Source organism: Camelus ferus, chromosome 25 (assembly GCF_009834535.1).
Source record: "Camelus ferus isolate YT-003-E chromosome 25, BCGSAC_Cfer_1.0, whole genome shotgun sequence".
NCBI classification, from domain to species: Eukaryota; Metazoa; Chordata; class Mammalia; order Artiodactyla; family Camelidae; genus Camelus; species Camelus ferus.
Genome location: NC_045720.1, coordinates 9,073,010 through 9,091,335, shown reverse-complemented (window position 1 = coordinate 9,091,335; position 18,326 = coordinate 9,073,010). Strand labels below are relative to the sequence as shown.

At 48.2% G+C, this 18,326-nt stretch overlaps 1 protein-coding gene across 7 annotated transcripts in view; it reads right to left on the bottom strand.

Annotated features, from left to right (window-relative positions):
- Positions 1-18,326, bottom strand: part of ASAP1 (ArfGAP with SH3 domain, ankyrin repeat and PH domain 1) — a 311,985-nt gene that overhangs the window by 25,511 nt on the left and 268,148 nt on the right. For all 7 annotated transcript variants that reach the window (XM_032467871.1, XM_032467872.1, XM_032467873.1 and 4 more), the window contains 7 exons: positions 16,372-16,463; positions 10,844-11,030; positions 10,513-10,598; positions 9,281-9,396; positions 9,060-9,127; positions 7,946-8,053; positions 5,593-5,821 (listed from right to left, as the gene is read on the bottom strand). In XM_032467871.1, coding sequence (XP_032323762.1) covers positions 5,593-5,821; positions 7,946-8,053; positions 9,060-9,127; positions 9,281-9,396; positions 10,513-10,598; positions 10,844-11,030; positions 16,372-16,463 — 886 coding nt within the window. The remainder of the gene's footprint in view (positions 1-5,592; positions 5,822-7,945; positions 8,054-9,059; positions 9,128-9,280; positions 9,397-10,512; positions 10,599-10,843; positions 11,031-16,371; positions 16,464-18,326) is intronic.

Below are 18,326 nucleotides of genomic sequence, written 5' to 3'. Positions count from 1 at the left end.
AAAAATTTACCATTTTCTAACGGTTTTCATAGAACAGAGCTTATCAGGGTGGAAAGTTTGTCGCTTTAAAAGTGGATAAGGAAGCAATATATTTGTCTAGAGAAGAGCTGTGTGTGGAGGAGCTATTACTATCTCCAGGCTTGGATGGGGTGAGAGAGGCCCCGCGATGCGGGCTGGAGCGTGGGGGACACCTCGGTAGGTGGGTGGCAGGGCCGGCAGTGTGACACAGTGAGTCACACGGAACGTCACAAGGAACACATGTTAGCTCTTCACATGCCCTTCAAGCTCCTTCCAGGACACTGATCGCTAAGAGCAAGTGCGACCTAGGGGCTTAGGGCTGGCTCTCTCGCTCACACGTGCACCCAGCACTTCCTCAGCCTCCTGCCACCCCCGGCAGTCAGGAGACCTGGCCGGTGAGCCTGTGCCCGAGGCCACCGCTGGAGGCAAGGGTCACAGACATGCTCTTGGCCAGCAAGGTGACAGACATGTAATGCTTAAAAAGGACTGAGAGAGACTGACAAAAATAGGCCAAAAAAAAAAAGGAAGAAAATCTCACATGAATGAAGGACAACAGTCCACGGGAAGCTTTCAAATGGATCCACTCAAATGGTCGCCTTCCCATGAGATTAAAAAACCCCAGGAAACTCTAGCGTCATCGATACACGAGGAACGTCTCACAGGAAAATCTCTCCCAGGCAAGCCTGATTCATCCAGCCACGCCCTTGGCAGCGTCCTTGCCGCCTTCGTGTCCCCAGGCCTTCTCCCTGGCCGCCCCTTCTGCCCTCTCCAACAACTGCCACAGACCTCAGATGAGGTCAGAGAAATGGTGGACTTGCTTCCACAGAGTGTGGGCATGAACGTTGTGCAGGAGGATTTTCAGGAAGTGAACCCCCATACCCCAGGACACCTGGGTTAGTTTCATGAGCGTCCCTTCCTTGCTCTGGACACACATTTCTGGGACATGCTTTCACCAATTCTGCCGTTGTTTATTCACTCAACAAGCACTGACAGAGCACGTCCCCTCTGTGCCGGGCATGCGGGGACAGCGCATTCGTGGCCCTGTACTGGAGGAGCACTCCCTCCCGGGAGACAGTGGAACGATTTCCTTTTGGACCGGCACCAGTGCTGCCCCCGACGGCACAGGTCACCGCATTCTCTCCCCAGGAGCTCCCTCCCCTCCCCTCTCTCCCTCCCCTGGGCCCAGCACACTGCTGAGCTGAACACATCCAGCAGCACCGAACAGGCTCCCGCGGACAGAACGCTCACACCGTGCCTGTCACTGTACAGACACCGTTCCATGTTCTGAGCAAGGACCCAGACAGACACACACCCAATCCTTGTTTTTCAGATGAAGACCCTGACCAGCAAGATTAGTAAATGTGAAAACGAGAGCAGGACAGGGACAGGATGAGCACTCAGAGGCAAGGAACCCGTCTCCGGGGTGGGGCAAGGGCGAGAAGGCGAGAAAGCGGGGTCTGAATCCACAGGGGCTCACGGCTGCCCAGCAGCCACGGTCTGCTTCACAGGCAGATCTGCCCTGTATATACAGCATGTTACTGTATATTCCTGGACTAATGAGGGTGCTTAGTTTCTTCACCTAACCTGACAGCAAGGGCAGCAAAGTTCAGCTTTCTCTGGGACAAGCACCCACTGAGCCCCCCGTGTGCCAGCCCTGCACGGCTTCTGCGCAGGTCACCTGCCAGTTTATCAGACCAAGGCTGGAGTCGGTGTGAAACAGGAAGTCCACGTGACAGAAAACGTGCGTAGACTGCAGAATTAACACAGGTACTCACAGGATATGCAGCGGGGCCACCTAGTGCCGAGTCTAGGGGGCTGATTTCATGAGATGGGAATGAATTAAAGTTAGCTTATCACTTTGTGTTTCTAAAAACATGAAGACTTAGTCCTTTTAAGTAAGTTAAGTAAGCTACTTGGGACCAGATTCATCGTTCAGTGACTTGACGAACCCTTTGAGTTACAGGTGCCACGTCACACCAGGATTCACCATTCAGAGCACCTGCTAATTTACCCGACGTGGGTGGCCTCACCTGGGCTCCTATTCCCAAAGGGACTCCTTTTTAAAGGTGAGGAGGTGCAGTGGCTGTAAAGCCAGCAGCCGTGTCCTCCCTTCCTCTTTGGGACACTGACTAGATGCCAGGTGCTGAGCCGAAAGCTTCCTGTCCTCATGAAACTCCAGAACAATCTCACACCAGGTACAGTCTGTGTCACAGTGGGGTAGAAGGTGCGGAATTGTACGATGGGAGAAAACTGCAGTTCTGCAGCTTAAAATTTGTTTAAAAACAGTTAATCAAGCAAGTAAGCAAGCAAACCAACCATAAGCAAGCAACACTGTTTTTAAGCACCGGTTCTGGGGGGCGGCACACGGTACCACGGTGCTCCCACCTTCCTCCCAACCCTGGAGAGGGCTGTGGGGTCAGGGCCTCACTGTCCTGGCAGGGGTCCCTCCCAGGAGTCAAGGGCCCTGCGTTCTACACAATCCTCCTCATGTACTGTCTCCCTGGGTCCCGGGACAACCGTGTGAGGAGGACAAGACAGAGATGGACCCTCTTCCTCAACGTGGGAAAGAAGAAACTAGGAGATCTAGTGACAAGCCATAAGGCCCACTTTAATTTTCTGTCCTGCTTTAGCTACTGCATGACCTGAACCTTCCCAGGGATCTGTTTCCTTAGCCACACAATGGGTGGCAGATGGCATGAACCTTTCAATATCCTTCTAGTTCTAAAAAAAAAGTCAGGTGCTATAAACTGATTTTCACTTAAAGATGAAAAACAAACCAATCTTTGCAATTCTGAAAAACAATCAGTCTTAACAGAGATACAGTGAAGTGGTGGGTGTGGGGAGTTAAGATCCCGAGCGAGAAACCTCTGCGCGCTGCGCTTTACAGCTTTGACTGAATCTCGCCGGACTTCCCATCTGAAGGGTTAGGCAGCAAAATGTTTCTGAGGCTTAAGGCTGGTGTGTTTGGGCTTCTGAATTGCTGGGTTGTCCAACTCTTACTGGAGCCCTGCTCAGGCACAGGGGGCTTTGACTGATGGCAATTTAGGTCAAACTCCTTGCATTTTCATGAGGCAGCTTGAGTTTTTTGAAAGTATCTCTGAGCTGGATTCAGAATAATTCTTTCTGCTTCCCTCCTCTGTATTTCTGTTATTAGTGGAAACTTTATCATGAGCTGCTTCTGCCTCACCGGAAGCCATCATCCTTCCAACCCCCAAGTTCACGGAGTGGAAATGACTTCTGCAGCAAGCAGACACCTCTGCTTCCCTCCGTGGAAAACCAGCAACCCAAAGGGCAGGTCCAAGACATCCTTGTTCCACGCAAATGGCTCAATCAGTTCAACAGAATGAAACGAAGAAAACTTAAGGGCTATGAAACAGAGGAGAATTATCTCTGCACAGAGCACCAGCCCATCTTCAACTATGTCTTCTAAGCGCTCCATTCAAACAGTACCGACATTTTCCAAACGTGAGGGCAAGCTGGCTGCAGGAAGCATCTCCTGTTTCAAGTTCCTTATAAAAGTCACAGGGAGGCCGTGCTCCCTGGGTCTCACTGGCTCAGGCCAAATCTCCGCATCTGATGTCCTGCGAGGCGCAGCCTGGAAGAACACTCTGATTTCAGCGGGGAGGACGTCCACGTTCAGTTGTGGGATTTTGGGGGCGGGGGGTTAGGAGTCTATCCTTAGCTGACCACGGTTGCTGTGGCCAAGTCTCTAAGCGCGTGTTTCAGCAGCTGGATCACGACATAAATTTGGTCTTTGTCTTCTGGGCCTTTGGTAAAGAGCTAACTAGAATTTATTCAAGGCAGGAGAGATGTACTTGGCACTGAGTCAGTCCATTTTATGGGCTTCTCTGTCCCCTTGAGATAAAATTACAGACAGGGGTAGGAGGGAGGTGAGGGGGTCTCTTGGCCCCTAGGACTCTGGTGTCATTCTCTCCTGTCTCCTTTTCCAAGATTCTCCACTACCTGGAGGCTTTCCGAACAGACCCAGGCCTTGCCTGCCTGGAGAGTTCATCACCACTTTCTTGGTAACCACAATGAGGGGGTAAGAACCCTTTCAGGGTAACTCCGTGATCATTTTATTCGGTTTCGCGGTTTCCCACGGTCCTCTTTATGTGCAGAAAGGGACGCTCTGCTCCAAGCAGGTGGCTACCCTGATGGGGGGTGTCATTACTCAGAGGTGAGCAGCAACACAGTCCTCTTACAGCGCAGAGCTGCACCTCGACACGCTAGTGCTGCACTCAGGCCCGTTCTAACATACTGTGCGGAAGGGTAAGAACAGCCTGGCGGGTGAAACCCTTGGCTTCCGCATGCTGTTGCTGTTCCGGTCACCGGTTATCGCTGATGAGCACCGTTCACGCCCAAGCCTTGTTTTAACTTTCTCCAGTATTTGATAATCTATGGGGCCATTTGGGGTCTCTCTCAGAACACAGCTCCCATTTATAACACCATTTCAATGGAGAATAAGCTCTGAAAAAACAGTGTTTTGAATAAAGCTCACATTTCCCAGAAAATAGCCCCAGTGTGCCTGAAATAGGCACGGCATTGTGCCCCGGGGGCCCGCAAACCTGCGTTAGCACGACCCCGGCACGAGGGAGAACCCTGCATTTGGGTTTAGCAGCCGAGACCAGACCTGAAGCTGCAGCTCTGGGTACCTCTCGAGTCCCCCCGGGTGGGGTGACCCTTTCACGTTGCCACTTCTGTGTCTCGACTTGTCCCCATGCAGATGGGAACACACGCACTCTCTGCGGATTCGGGGGACAGGACAGGCTCTTCATGGCTACGGTGTAACGTGGTGAATCATCACCCCTGGTGTGAGCCCCGTGGGGACGTTTGACAACGCACGACACAGTAACCCTCCCTGGGAAGATTCTTCCCCGGGTGGTATCTGGTGCAGAAACACTCCTCGTCAGAGAGCACAGGAGTGTGGGCTCAGGTCACGTGGGCGCCGAGTGAGAATCCCAAATACCCGAGAACCTCAGGCCAATCACTCAGCATCTCTGAACCTTGCAGGCCCCCCGTTTGCATGATGCCAGCGGCTCCACCACGCACCTCGCCTGGTGAGCATAGAGAGAAGTGCTGGGCTCAGGGCCTCTCATACAGCAAAAGATTCCTGACTATTAACCATCACTGTTACTTCTCACAGCTTCAAGAGAGGTATTTTAGTGCAGAGGAAAGAAACTTCTCAAAGAGAAACTGAAATTCCACCCCATATTACACAGGAAAGAACACTGGTCTTGGAGCCACATGGACCTTGGACTGAACCTCAACTCTCCCACCGACTGGCTGCATGATCTTGGACAAGTCACCCCATCCCCACCTCCTCATCTGTACAATGGGCACGAGCGCACACACCTCACAGGACGGTTGCGAGGTTCACGGGACAGGGTACGAGCAGTGCCTGTAACACTACTTCTCAGCTGTTACTTGGCAAATGGCAACGTCCCTACTTCAAGCTGCCCCTGACATCACGTCCCAGACTCTGCCACTCAAATGCAACTCTCAGTTTTCTCCTCAAAGCTGGGCTGACTCCCGGCTCTGAGGATGCAGTCAAGAAGCCCTCCTTGAAGCTCGTACCTTTCACGGTGTTTCTAGGAGGCAGTGGGGGCGCCTCCGCGGTTGGTGACGTAGGCGAGTCTGTGCTTGTGGAGACGAAGATCTGGTTGGTGAAGGCGCCGTAGGAGAGCCGCTGCTTGTCCCGCGGGGTGCTGAATCCCGGCAGCGAGAGCTTGTCCTGGGGGGAGATGCTGGAGGAGTGGCAGAAGCTCTGCGGTCTGGGTGAGCGCTCTTTCTTGATGGGGCTCGGCTGGCAAATGAAATAACAGTGCGGCAGGTAAGATTATAATCGACGGTGACCGGGGGACGTCTGCAGGGCGGGCTTGGCTGGGAATCTGGGTTCCTGTGGCTCTCTGCACTTTCTGAGGTCAGCCACACAACAGCCCAACAGCCATGACCCAGTACGAAGGAAATATCTAGCTAGTGCCCTTCTGATTCTCATGTCATCATTACCAGGGTCACACTAGGGACAAGCTGGTGAGGGATCACAGTAGCAGAAGTATACGGTCACAGATTCAGCCTTTAATGAACAAGTATCTCCCTGGCGCAGGGCACGTTCACCAACATCTGAACCGCATTTCCACCTATTTGTAATCTATATTAAGTTCTCCATCCTCACCTCTCTCCTCATTTGACATCCTCTTAGGAAGGAATCTTACCCACACCTGTGGCTGGGACTGCCACTTAATGTGGATGACCCAGACCTGGGGACCCATTCTCAACCTCTTAGATTCTGGACACTTTCACCCACCTATGACAGGTCCCTGGTGGCTGCACTCCTGGTGAGAGCATCAGCACTCACACAACTTCCCAAGTTAGAACCTTCAGTGGCACTGAGGGGCCATCAGGTCCTGCGTGGAGAGCTCAGAAATGTCCCCAGACCTGTCCCTCGTGCAGGCACTCCCCAGCTCCCATGGATGCACTGGCCTTCTAAACAAGCCCCTGACTCCAGTTTCTTTCAATTCCAGCCCATCTTCCACACCACAGCCAAGCTGGTAGGAAACCCTCTCTCTGACAATAAATCTCTGTTGGCCTGTGACTGCCTGGGTGAGAGCCCAAAGGCTGACATTGGCCCACAGCACCCTTCCTGCCCTTCCTGCCCTGGGCCGCCAGACTTCAGGGCAGCCTCCTGCCTCTCCCCACCCAGTCCATATGAAGGTGCCTCGCACATCTCAGAATTTCAGGCCCTTCATGACCCCCTGGCCTTTGCACGTGCTGTTCTCCCTCCCTGGAAGGATGCACGCCTCCCTACTTCCTTGCCTGGACAGCTCCTCCTGCTCCTGAGAGACCTATCTTTCACAGTACTTCCTGGGTAAGGTCCTCACTGCTTGCCAAGGCTGAGCTGGTTGCTCTGCCCTCTGAACACTTCTCAGGAGTTTCCCCAACTCTTACTAGAATGGTTGTCTTCACTGTATTGTTATTTATCTCCTCTCAAAGTGGTGAAGGCCTTTAGGACACTTCTGTATGACCAGCTTTGACTATTCCTAACACCCTGCCTGGGGAAGAGAAACCACCAGATACACATCTGATGAGAAATGCATAAACGAACCTTCAGAGGTAATTAAGAACTGCATCTACGATCACATCACACAGAACTGGGTTTAACCCGAGACTGTCTACTTGCTGTGAGACTGGATAAGTTGCAAACCTTGCCTGTGTATCAGTTTTCTCTTCTGTAAAATGGGGGAAATAACAATGCCCCAGCAGCCTTTTGGTAAAGACGATCTGATGTAACATAGGCAATGTGCTGACTGTCACCTAGTCCACCTTTAAATACTCGATCAGTGACAACTGATTACTTATTAATTAGCTGTTCTGATGGCTAATTTTATATGTCGACTTGGCTAGGCTATGGTGCACAGGTGTTTGGTCAAACACCAGTCTAGATGTGGCTATGAAGGAATTGTTTAGATGGGATGAACATTTAGGTTAGGTTTTGAGTAATATGGGTGGGCCTCATTCAATCAGTTGAAGGGCTTAAGAAGGAAAAATACTGAGGGCTCCCTAGGAAGAAGGTATTCTGCCTCCAAACTCAAGACTGCACCATCAACTCCCACTGGAATGTCCAGCTTGCTGGCCTGCCTTGTAGATTTTGGACTTAGCCCCATGATCACGTGAGCCAATTCCTTAAAATAAATTTCTCTCTGTTGCTGTCTCTACACACGCACACACACCCTACTGGTTCTGTTTCTCTGGAGAACCCTAATACAGCTATTGAGCAGTACCCAAGAAGGATCAAAGACTGAACAAAGAAAACGGCCCTGCTACCTCAGGTCATAAGGCCCATCAATCTCACAAAGAACGGATCTTATCTGCACAGTGCAGAACGACTGGGAGAAGTGCTTAGGGATTCAGAGGCATTATTTCCACTCACTTTGTCATCCAGATCATCATCGCTTTCATCCATCTCCTCCTGTCGAAGATTCCACTCATATTCTACGTGGACGTGTGGATTGAACTTTCCAGATTTAGCTTGGGAAAGCTGAAAGTAACAGCAAGTGGAACCATTTTAATTTAAATGCCAGACACTCTGATATTATACAAACACCTTATTCCTGGTTTCAGATTAATCATCAGTCCCTGTACTGTAGGCAAAACTCTGATTACACAAGTGGGATTGCTACAGGGCAGACTTCAGAGGAATTGCAAAAAATTCTAGTTGAGGCCTTTTTAATTTTGGTAACTTGACTTCTCTCCAAAATTAAAAGCTTTCTTAAAATGATTAAAATGAGCCTCCAAACTGCTAATTTCAGGCTGGAAGGCAAAAACAGAGTTAGTGAAGTGTGGAAGGTAGGCTTTTAAAGCCAGACAGTCCCAGTTCAATACGTGGCCCATTTGTTCAGTCATAAAATGGGGCAGGGATAACTCCAACTTCCTTCCTCAAAGGGTTCTTGTGAAAATAGAGAAGTACCAGTGCTGGGCCTAGGCATTTCGGCATTTAGCAGAAACTCAAGGGAAGGTCCCCTGTCTTTCTTAGCTCAACCTCTCCTGTGGTTAAGAGAATCCTGGTCTCCGTAAAGGCCCAGATTTACAAGCAAGAACCAGCGGGACCGGAGAGGGTGAGCATGTGCAGAAGGAAGGGTGGGGGTGGGGAGTGCAGGAAACTGGCCATTTTGAAAACCACTGCACTCTGAACTTTACTTGCCCAAGTTCTGGAACGGGATTCCCAAACAGTTCTTTTCTGTTAAGCTACAGAGAAAAGAGTAATGGCCTGGCAGATAAATAGCAGGACCTTAATCTACAAAACCCTCCGGTAATAAGACCTCTCAAATGCCTTTCAGCCACTACATCGTAACTGTACTCAAAGACATGTGGATGAGCAATGTATCATTTCACATTTTCCAAATGTAGTAGCCTTAGCGCTTGTCTGAATTTCTTTAGCTAAGGTTACAAAAAAAAAATCTTCTTTTATATGCAGTGGGGGGTTCCCGAGTACACCCTTCAATAAGGCAGCTGCTCAGGCCACCTCCCCTGCCCACTCTGCTCACCAGATCTTCACACTGGGTGGCTTTCAGTCTCTTTGCTATGTCCAGGGCAGTCTCTCCAGCCTGGTTAACTAAAACAGGGGGATAGATTTGCATGATTATCTAGTACATGACTTGAAAAGGCAAATAACAACACCCAAATTTACAACAGAACAGGCCCGTCTCAGTTTCAGCCAACTAAACGCTCTTATTTTCACTGTTATGAGACACGTGGCCACACGTACCGACATCCACGGTGGGCTTGCTCCGGAGAAGCAGCTTCAAACACTCAGGTTTACCGTACATACTACAGTAGTGCAGAGCCGTATTTCCCAGGGCTGTCTGCTTATCCAGGTTCCCACTGAAAAATTAAAATGTCAGAAAAAAAAAATGACTTGCTCTATAACTTAAAACACTTTTTTTCTGTGCTAACAACTGAGTCAAATTTGAGACCTACTTTGTTTATGAGCAGGGGAGATGTTTCTGACATGACCCCTAAATTTATAAGTGACATAATGACGCCAACAGCTAGCACTTATCGAGTGCCTATCTTGTAGGGGACAGAGAGGACAGACACACGTCTCTCACATGTATTAGCTCATTTAACCTTTACACCCGCCTGATGGGGCACGTGTACTATAACCTTTATTTTTCAGATGGAAACAGGCAGAGGATGGAGGGCTTGCTTCAGAGATTACCAAGACATAGCGGATGGAGCAGGCCCTGGAACACAGGCAGCGCGGCTCCGGAGCCAGCGGTCTGCACTACTACACTGAACCACCTCTGCGGGAGCGGCTGGGGCACTGGTGCAACCTGGCTTGTGTCCAGGCACCGTTCTCTGTATGTGGGTTCTAAGCCCCTCACCATTTTCATCACTCTCCTTTGGATGAGCTCCAGTTCCTCCTCCGAATCTGCGGCTCACAAAACTACCCAGTAAAGAACCCAGCAAGACCAAACCTCCTGTGTTCGGTATTACCCTCCTCTTCACATCCTTAAATCTGAATTAGCTTTTGAGTCATCCCCACACACTGATGTCTTATAAACAACTTATGAGCAATAAAAACTCACAGATCTGTTACTTGTGCTGTTAAGTTTCCTTTCTTTCAACCTCCTTTAATGCAGCAGGTTTTGGACACAGAGATAAGGTTTTACATTTATCTAGGCCAAGGGTTGGCACACTACAGCCTGCAGGCCATATCTGGCCCTCTGCTTATTTTTGTAAATAAAGTTTTATTGGAATATGGCCACACTCATAAGTATGGCCGCACACACCTGACAATATGTAACACTGACTCCTGGCTGTTTTCACACCACGATGGCAGCGCTGAATGGCTGCGACAGACATTTCATGGCCTGCAGAGCCTAAAACAGTATCTGGCTCTTTACAGGAAAAGCCTGCCGGTTCCCGATCTAGGCCACCAACAGGGCTGGTCTGTGTTAACTTACAAGGCACATTCAGAGAAAATAAAAACCGTACCAGTTTTGCACAAGGAAGTCAACCAAATGGAGAGATGTCTGGTCTGCGGTTCGGACTGCAAGATGAAGGGCTGTCTCCCCGAGCTCCTAAAAGGAAAGGATAAGTCTAAATAGGGTAATCACATGTCCTGCTTTGCCCAGACAGGCTTCGTTGACGTCAACGGCCCCAAAGTCATTTATTAATAGCAGCCCCTCTCACTCTCACGTTGTCCTGATTCAGACATGGTCACTGAATGTATCACAGTCTCACTCCGTGGTGTTCTAATACGATGAGCCACCTTTTAAACTGATTTTCTGCACCCTCTTCCTTCCTGACCTTAGCGAAGCCTTACCTGTCCAGGTTCCAGCAGCGGCTCCATTAGCTCTACCCCCTCTGCATAGACCTGGATCAGTGCAAGTAAATCCCTGGATTTGATGGCCTCAAGCAACTCATTCAGTTTAGCTGATGACGATGAACAGGTCTTCCTTGAAAATCTATGATCTACATACTTTGCAGTGATATATTCTTTCCGCACAGTCCTAAAATAGAGCAGAACGAAGCAAACTAAGACTTTATTTTCCAAAAGCTAAGAAAGATTTACATTTTTCTGACACAGTTCTCTCTGAGAAGAGTTATTTTCATTAAGATATACTTCTCTTCAACATTCCAGCAAACCAGGTTAGACCAAGTTTATTCCAACAGAGACAGAATGAAGAAACCCACAGGGCCCTGAGGCTCTGCAAGGCTTGGATCAAAGCCTTGCCCACAGGCCACGCGCTGAGCTCCGGAAGGACACAGACGGCTATCTGTCCTGCCGTGGATGACTTGTTTAAAGCCCAAGTGGGCCTGCTGCGTCTCTCCTTCTCTTGAGGACTCACCCCTTCTCCACTTCAGTCTGAGTAGTCCGAGTGGGACTGAGCCCACTTCCCAGCTGCGGGGTGAGTCTATGACTTAAGTGGCCTGATGGTCGCCTTTGTCACCTTTGGGGAAAGGCTGAAATGGACGCTGGCTCAGAGGGAAGGAGAGACAAAAGTCATCAGGTCGAGCTAGGGTCCAGATGACACTGTTAGACATCTTGGATCCTGCTACACCTGAACTCACCCTTTGAATTTTGTAGTTACCTGAGCCCATTAATAAAAAGACAATGAATGTATTTTGGGTTCAAATCCTAGTCCTACAGCATACCAGCTGCATAACCTTGTGCAAACTCACTAATCTTCATGAGCTTCAGGGTTTTTTTTTTGTTTGTTTATTTGTTTTTAATCTGAAAGTGGGGATAGTAACTCACTGGTATATTTTGAATTAAAGAACGTACAACACCGAGTAGGTGCTTTCTTCTTTTCAAGATGGCTCTAATTCATGGGACATAAAATTTCTTGCTCAGAAACAGCCATAGCAAGTGTAGTAGCTACGGCTGTTTCCCACATCCCACAGCCCAGCAACACTGCTTGAAATTGTGCTGATGCCTTTTTCTTTCATTCTGAGTTGGCAGCAAAGAGCTGAGCTGGTTGATGGTGGCACAGAGCCTTTGATGACTTGCAGGTTCTGCTCAGTAACCAAGATCATACACTCAAGAGCGTCCCTTATGCTTAAGTCAGAGTCCTTCTTGAATGGCTGCAGCCTGGTGAGTCGGAGGACTTCTGGACAGCTGAAAGACTGGCTCCTAAGATGTGCGGCAGGTGACTTACAGAGAGTCTGAAAGGCAGATACTGTGTGATGGATGGGGCCTCATACTAAAGAATTAAATGACTTCATTCAAGTCTGATACCACTAGAGGAGGGGCCAAGATGGTGGAGTAGAAGGACGCTCGTAGCTCACCCTCTCCCACAAACACACCAAAACTCATATCCACGGACCCACCCAGCCAACAAGAGCACCTGCTGAACTCCAACAGAACACTGCCCTCTTCAAGCCTGACACCACTTGCTAGCTACACAACCCTGGGTGAGTCAAGTTCTCGCTATGCCTCAATCTCCTCACCTGTAAAACGGTAGTAATCACGCCCGCCTTACTACCTTCCAAGGAGGCAAGCATACAGGTATGGAACCAGGAATGATGTCCGGCTGGGCTTAATCTCAAAGCTTCCTTTCTACTGGTATCCAGGGGGTTGGACCAGGATCAATGGTGGAAAGTTACAGGGAGGTGGATCTGAGACAGCCGTTTCCATGTGTTAAGCTGACCTGCCCCCAGGTCTGCAGGTGGGCTCCTGACGCTGGAAATACCCCATAGATGCTACCTAGTAATCTGGCAGAAAAGACGCAAAGGGCACTGAGGTTATCTGCCCCGGGTCACCTTGAAGATCACCTCCAACCTTGGGTCTCCAATTCTGTGGCTGCAGAAAGTGTCTGAGGTCTCATCAGGCAGGATGTGTTTAACCCTTTCTGTGCACTCAAGAGTTATTCCCTTCTAATTACAAGTAGTTCCCTGGCAATGGAAAGCTTTCTGACAAGGGGCAACAGGGAGGGTGGAAAACAGACTTATCTGAAAGGCTGAACAACACAGTGCTTGATGAAAGATAGCTTTCTCCTTTCATCCTCCACCAAACCCAGTCCTTCCTACCCACCCTGGTTCAGGTAACGGTAGTGACCATTTACCTAGATGTTCAAGCCAAAACCTGTAGGTGTCACCTCGACAATTCCCTTAAACATCCCATATTTAAACTGATGAGCAAATTCTGGTGGTTTCCCTTCAAAGTACCCTAAGAATTCAACTACTTTTCACCACCTCCACTGCTACCATCGTTGTCCAATTTATCTTTGTCTCTTGGTGGATCTGGTAAAACTTTCTCTTCAGCCTATTTCCACCTGTCCACCCCACTACCCCTCAGTCTGTCCTTCTCTCATCAGCCACAGCTGGGCTTCGCCACCTCTGCCCTACTGACACTCGGGGCTGGATAATCCTTTGCTGTGGGTGGTGACCTCACACATTGTGGGACATCTGGCAGCAACCCTGGTTTCTGTCCTCTGGACGCCAGCAGCACCTCCCCAAGTCATGACAACATGTCTCTGGACACTGCCAAGTGTCCTCTGGGGGGCAGGGCAAAACTGCCCTGGCTGAGAACCACTGAGCTACAAGGATCCATTTCAAACATAACTGACCAAGTAACTCCCTTTGTTTGAAACTTTCTAATCACACTAAGAATAAAATCCCCAAAACATTTCACGACCTCCAAGACCCTGCGTGTCTGGCCCGTCCCTGTTTCACGTGGCGTCTCCCAGCACCCCCTCCCGGCTCGGTTCTCTCCAGCCACACCTGCCTTCTTGTTTCCGTGTGAACACGCCCAGCCTGCCCACCTCAGGGCGCCCACACACACTTACTGCCCACCTGCCTATGCCCATCCTTCCAATCCTCTGCTCTCAACTCAAACATCAGGTTCCTCAGACCCTCCCTGACCCGCTAACAAAAATGTCCCTGCACCTCAACCTCTCACCCTGTTAGGATTTCTTCCTAACCCCACTGCTGCGTGAAATGATAGTATTTACTTTCCCTTCCCTGCATTTTCCACTCCCTTGTCAAAGTGTTAGCAGGATGGGGGCCGTCTTGTTCACGACTGTATCTTCAGCACTGAAAAGTGTGCCTGGAACACAGAAGTTGCTTAATGAATCATGTGAGTGGTTTAATTACATGCTACTGGAGATTCACTTCATTCTTCCAGGTTGCTGGCTGAGTAAGAGAATCTTAACAGTAATAAGCACAATGACAATGACAACAGGAACAGTAAACACACAGCACTCTCGATGTGCCCAGAGCAGCTCTAAGCTCTTCTCACTTCACCCGGTCAGTTCTCCCCACACCCTCGGAGGTTGGCACATTTTTCGGATGAGGAAACTGAGGCACAGATGGTCAAAGCTACTTGCCCAAGATCACAGTTTAGGAAGAGGCGGGGCCAGGATCCGAGCTCCGGGAGTCTGGCTCCAGCGTCTACAATCTTAACCACTATTTTCGAGATGCGGAGAACCACGAGCTTTGGAGGGGAAGGTCTGATGGAGGCCACAGAGTTGCTGGGGCGGTGTGGATGCTGCCTCCCACAGGCGAAGCGGGAAACAGAAATCTGAGCTGTTATGAAATTTATCCTAAAGTAATGCCTTTGAGTTTTGGGTCGTGTAAACACTTAAAAATGCTGGTGTGGGCAAGATGGGGCCGTGTGTGCCTGAACACATACCATCACCACGTTTGTGAAATAACTGCAGATCATAATTGTCTGTGGTTGTCTTAGGATCAATCTAGCTTCTGAAAGTCCTGTTTCTCAGTAATGCATGAGCTCATTGGCGTGAAAAAGCCATCCAAGTGGTTTCTGTGCTAGGGTGATGCTTGAACATCTTAAGCCAGACGCCGCCCAGATTAGGTTAGGGTACTACGTGTGCCCCCAACACTCTGAGTTTTCTTCTGTGACACTTGGTACAATTATGACTAAACAATTAACTGTTTAATTTCTTGGTTCACACTGAGCTTCCTCTCTAGGCTCCAGGTCTCATGAGCACAGGGTTCTATCTACTTTGTGTTCTGCTGTTTCCTGAGCCTCTACCCTAACATGAGACACAGAGTAGACATACAATATACATTTGTTGAATTCAAGAAAAGACAACTGCCAAGAGGCCTTCTGGGAGACTGATTTCATAATTTCAGAGTGAAACAAACATGTCCCTTGAATGTGGCCCATAACAGTTCTAGTGCTTTGCCAATTTGGTGCCTGAATAACCACTGAGGAGGGGCTGGCAAAACATTCAGGCTGGCGCTGACTTCACAAAGGCTTCCCTGATCACTTGCTAGAATTAAATCTCTTTTCTCCTGTTCATCCACACGATTTAAAATTTTAAAGGGTGAATTCAATGTAAACATTTTTGAATAGGTTTAAAGACTCAGACGACTCAACCAGAAAAATATCAGAAAGTGTTTACCAAGGGGTCTCATGCCTATGTCCGCCCCAAAGTAGGCACTTTTATTAGTTTCCTGGGTATTTTCCAGTGTTTCTTCAAACAAACCCTGTATCTTTGTTCAAATAAATCTATATGTTTATATATTCTTCACTGTCCAAATCTATTTGGTGTCTGAGTCCCCACAGTGAAGATGAGAATTCAAAAGTGAAGGGATTAATCAGTAAATATCCCAAAATTCAGTTCCTGAGTTTGGACAGGGTGTTGTGGTCCAGGGCAGCGGTGGTGGGGCTGGGGGTTAATGTGCACAAAGGCAGTGTGCTGTGCACAGTGCTCTGCACCCTGCTGTTTCCACCTGACGGTAATCCCGGAGATCATCTCAAATCAGGACACAAGGAGATTCCTTACTCCTTTTTACATCTGCAAAGTGTTCCGCTGTGTGCTCATACCTTTTATTTAATCGTATGTCTACAGGCAGACGCTTGAGTTGCTCCTAATCTTTTTCTATTACATAACAAGAATAACTTCCCAGAAGTAGGACTGCTGAGTCAGGGTAAATAAATTCCTAACTGTGATAAATGTGGCTGATCTGACCCTTATGGACAGGGTACCATTCGCACCCCCACCAGCAACACAGGAGAGGAACTGTCTGTTTTCCTGCAGTCGTGCCAAGTGGGCTGGTAAGTACTTGGATTTCTGCCAGTCTGATAGCAATCTCCCATTGCTTCTGTCTGTCTCTTATTTATCACAACACGTGATGACTGAGAGATAATTGTCCGTATGAGGATTTATCCTCCACGGAGCAGCTGCAACTCCCAGGGGAGGGGGATGGTGAAAATAACTGGCGCATTTCAGAAATATACTTCAAAATACGTTACTTTGCTCTTATTTCCCTCATAATGAGATTTCCTCTGGGGGAAAAATATTACAACCACTGAGAAGTTTTGGGGGGGGTAGACAAACAATTACAGAGCAGTAAAGAACTCAATGTATTAGAAGTACTTACATGTCACTTGAAGGAGTGGGTTTTGGTGAGGGGCTGGGTAAATTTGCTTCCATAATATCATTAAAACTATTGTTTCCTACATTCTTGGCCAGCTGCAACATAAACAAAAATAAAACAATATGGCAAACTCCTTGCTACTAGTTTAAGAGTTTCCTATCATTTGCTTTTGAGATTTCTGAATACATATTTCCCTTCATTTGACCCATTTGAGCCATCCATCCATCCAGTCAACAGAGAATGTAATGAGCACATACTACATGCCAGGCACTGAATTTCTGACTGCTGGAATCACAGAGATGGGTGAACCATGTTCCCTCCTGTAGGAGTAAATGGACCAGTGGGACATGGATAAGAAGACCAGTAATTTTCACAAAGACAATGTGATAAACACTATACTAGAATAGGATGTGGTCCTACACACACACACACACACACACACACACACACACACAAACTGAGATTAGAAAGAGTAGGTTCCACATATACACCTAGGTTAAATACTTAATGAACAGCAATAGCTTTTCAACCACCATCACAACTCATTTTAGATAAAGCAGATTTTTTTTAATGAACTTTTTTTTTTTTTAGGGGAGGAGGTTAATTGGGTTTATTTATTTCTGTATTTTTAGAGGAGGTACTGAGGATAGCATGTGCTACATCACTTGAGTTATACCCTCCCCACAGATGAAGCAAATTTAACACATGCTGGACAAAAAAGAAGGTAGGACTCCTTCGTATTTGGGGTATAAATTAAGATGGTGCAGGCAATTAATAAAAAGGCCCCAAGAAGCATTTTCCTTCTGGGTTCAAGACCCTCCCAAGAAAATTTGTCTTGAAGGGCTTCTGGTCATTCAGATAATTTGGGGATCAATGCAAAGTGTAAGGAACATTCACACGATCAGGTTTCTTGGGTTTACGGTACAGTAAGTGTTTAGGATTCAACGCTTCCTATTTCTAGTTGTCAAACTGCGTTTCATTTATACAAGTCAAGGAGAAGGACTGACACCATTATCATACTGAAGAAGAACGTCTCAGGTATGAGGTCTGAGCCTTTCTGTACAATCCTGAAGTGAATTAGGGAGCCATGTACCTCTATGATACTTCCTCAATCAAGGGGCTCATACACCCCCAGGCAGACCACATTGTTTGATGGGTGCTCAGATGACAAAGGCTGCCGGCTGGGTGACTAACTGTCCTGACTTTGGGGTGCTTTTCTCCAGACAAGGCTAGTAGTGATAAGCTTTCAGATTTTTTGAGCCCCAGGCTCATTCAGGTTCTGCTCAAGAGCCACCTGAGGAGAAGCCCTGTTTTACTTCAAACACTTTCACCCTCAGTATAAAGACTCTCTGACAGTGCACCAGGGTTCCAATCATGCAGGACCGGGCGCGGGGCCCCAGGCATTACGGGAGGTACCAGGTGGGCCTTCCCCTCCTTGATTTGGTGATCTGCGGGATCAGTTTAACTTGGACCTGATGAGGCTCCTTTTCCACATCACAAAGCTAAACACCATGACTTCACACACAACTTTTTTTTCTCACTACCTAGAGAAATTAAGGAATGGTTAGTTTATGGTAGGAGCGAACAGGCCACTCCCAATTCACATGTACTTTTATAAACTTATAACCAGTGAAAATACAGAAAAACTCTTCAGTCATCACTGTGTTAAATAACACAAGGCACTAGGTAAAGCGAACATGTGAGCTCAGCATCTAACTCCCTTCAGTGCCGCGTCAGTGACCCGCACAACAAAGTCATTCCTAAAGGAAAAAAGGCAGCTTTGAAAAAGCTTATCCCCAAAGAAAACAGCCGGTTTAGTAGAGCTAATTATAGAAACGTATGATTTGCCAGTTCCTCAATCAGGAAATAGAAACAGCATTACGCACCACAAAATTTACATTTTAAATACTATGCAAATTCACTAAATTCAGGAATTGGAATTCTTTAAACTCAGCAGA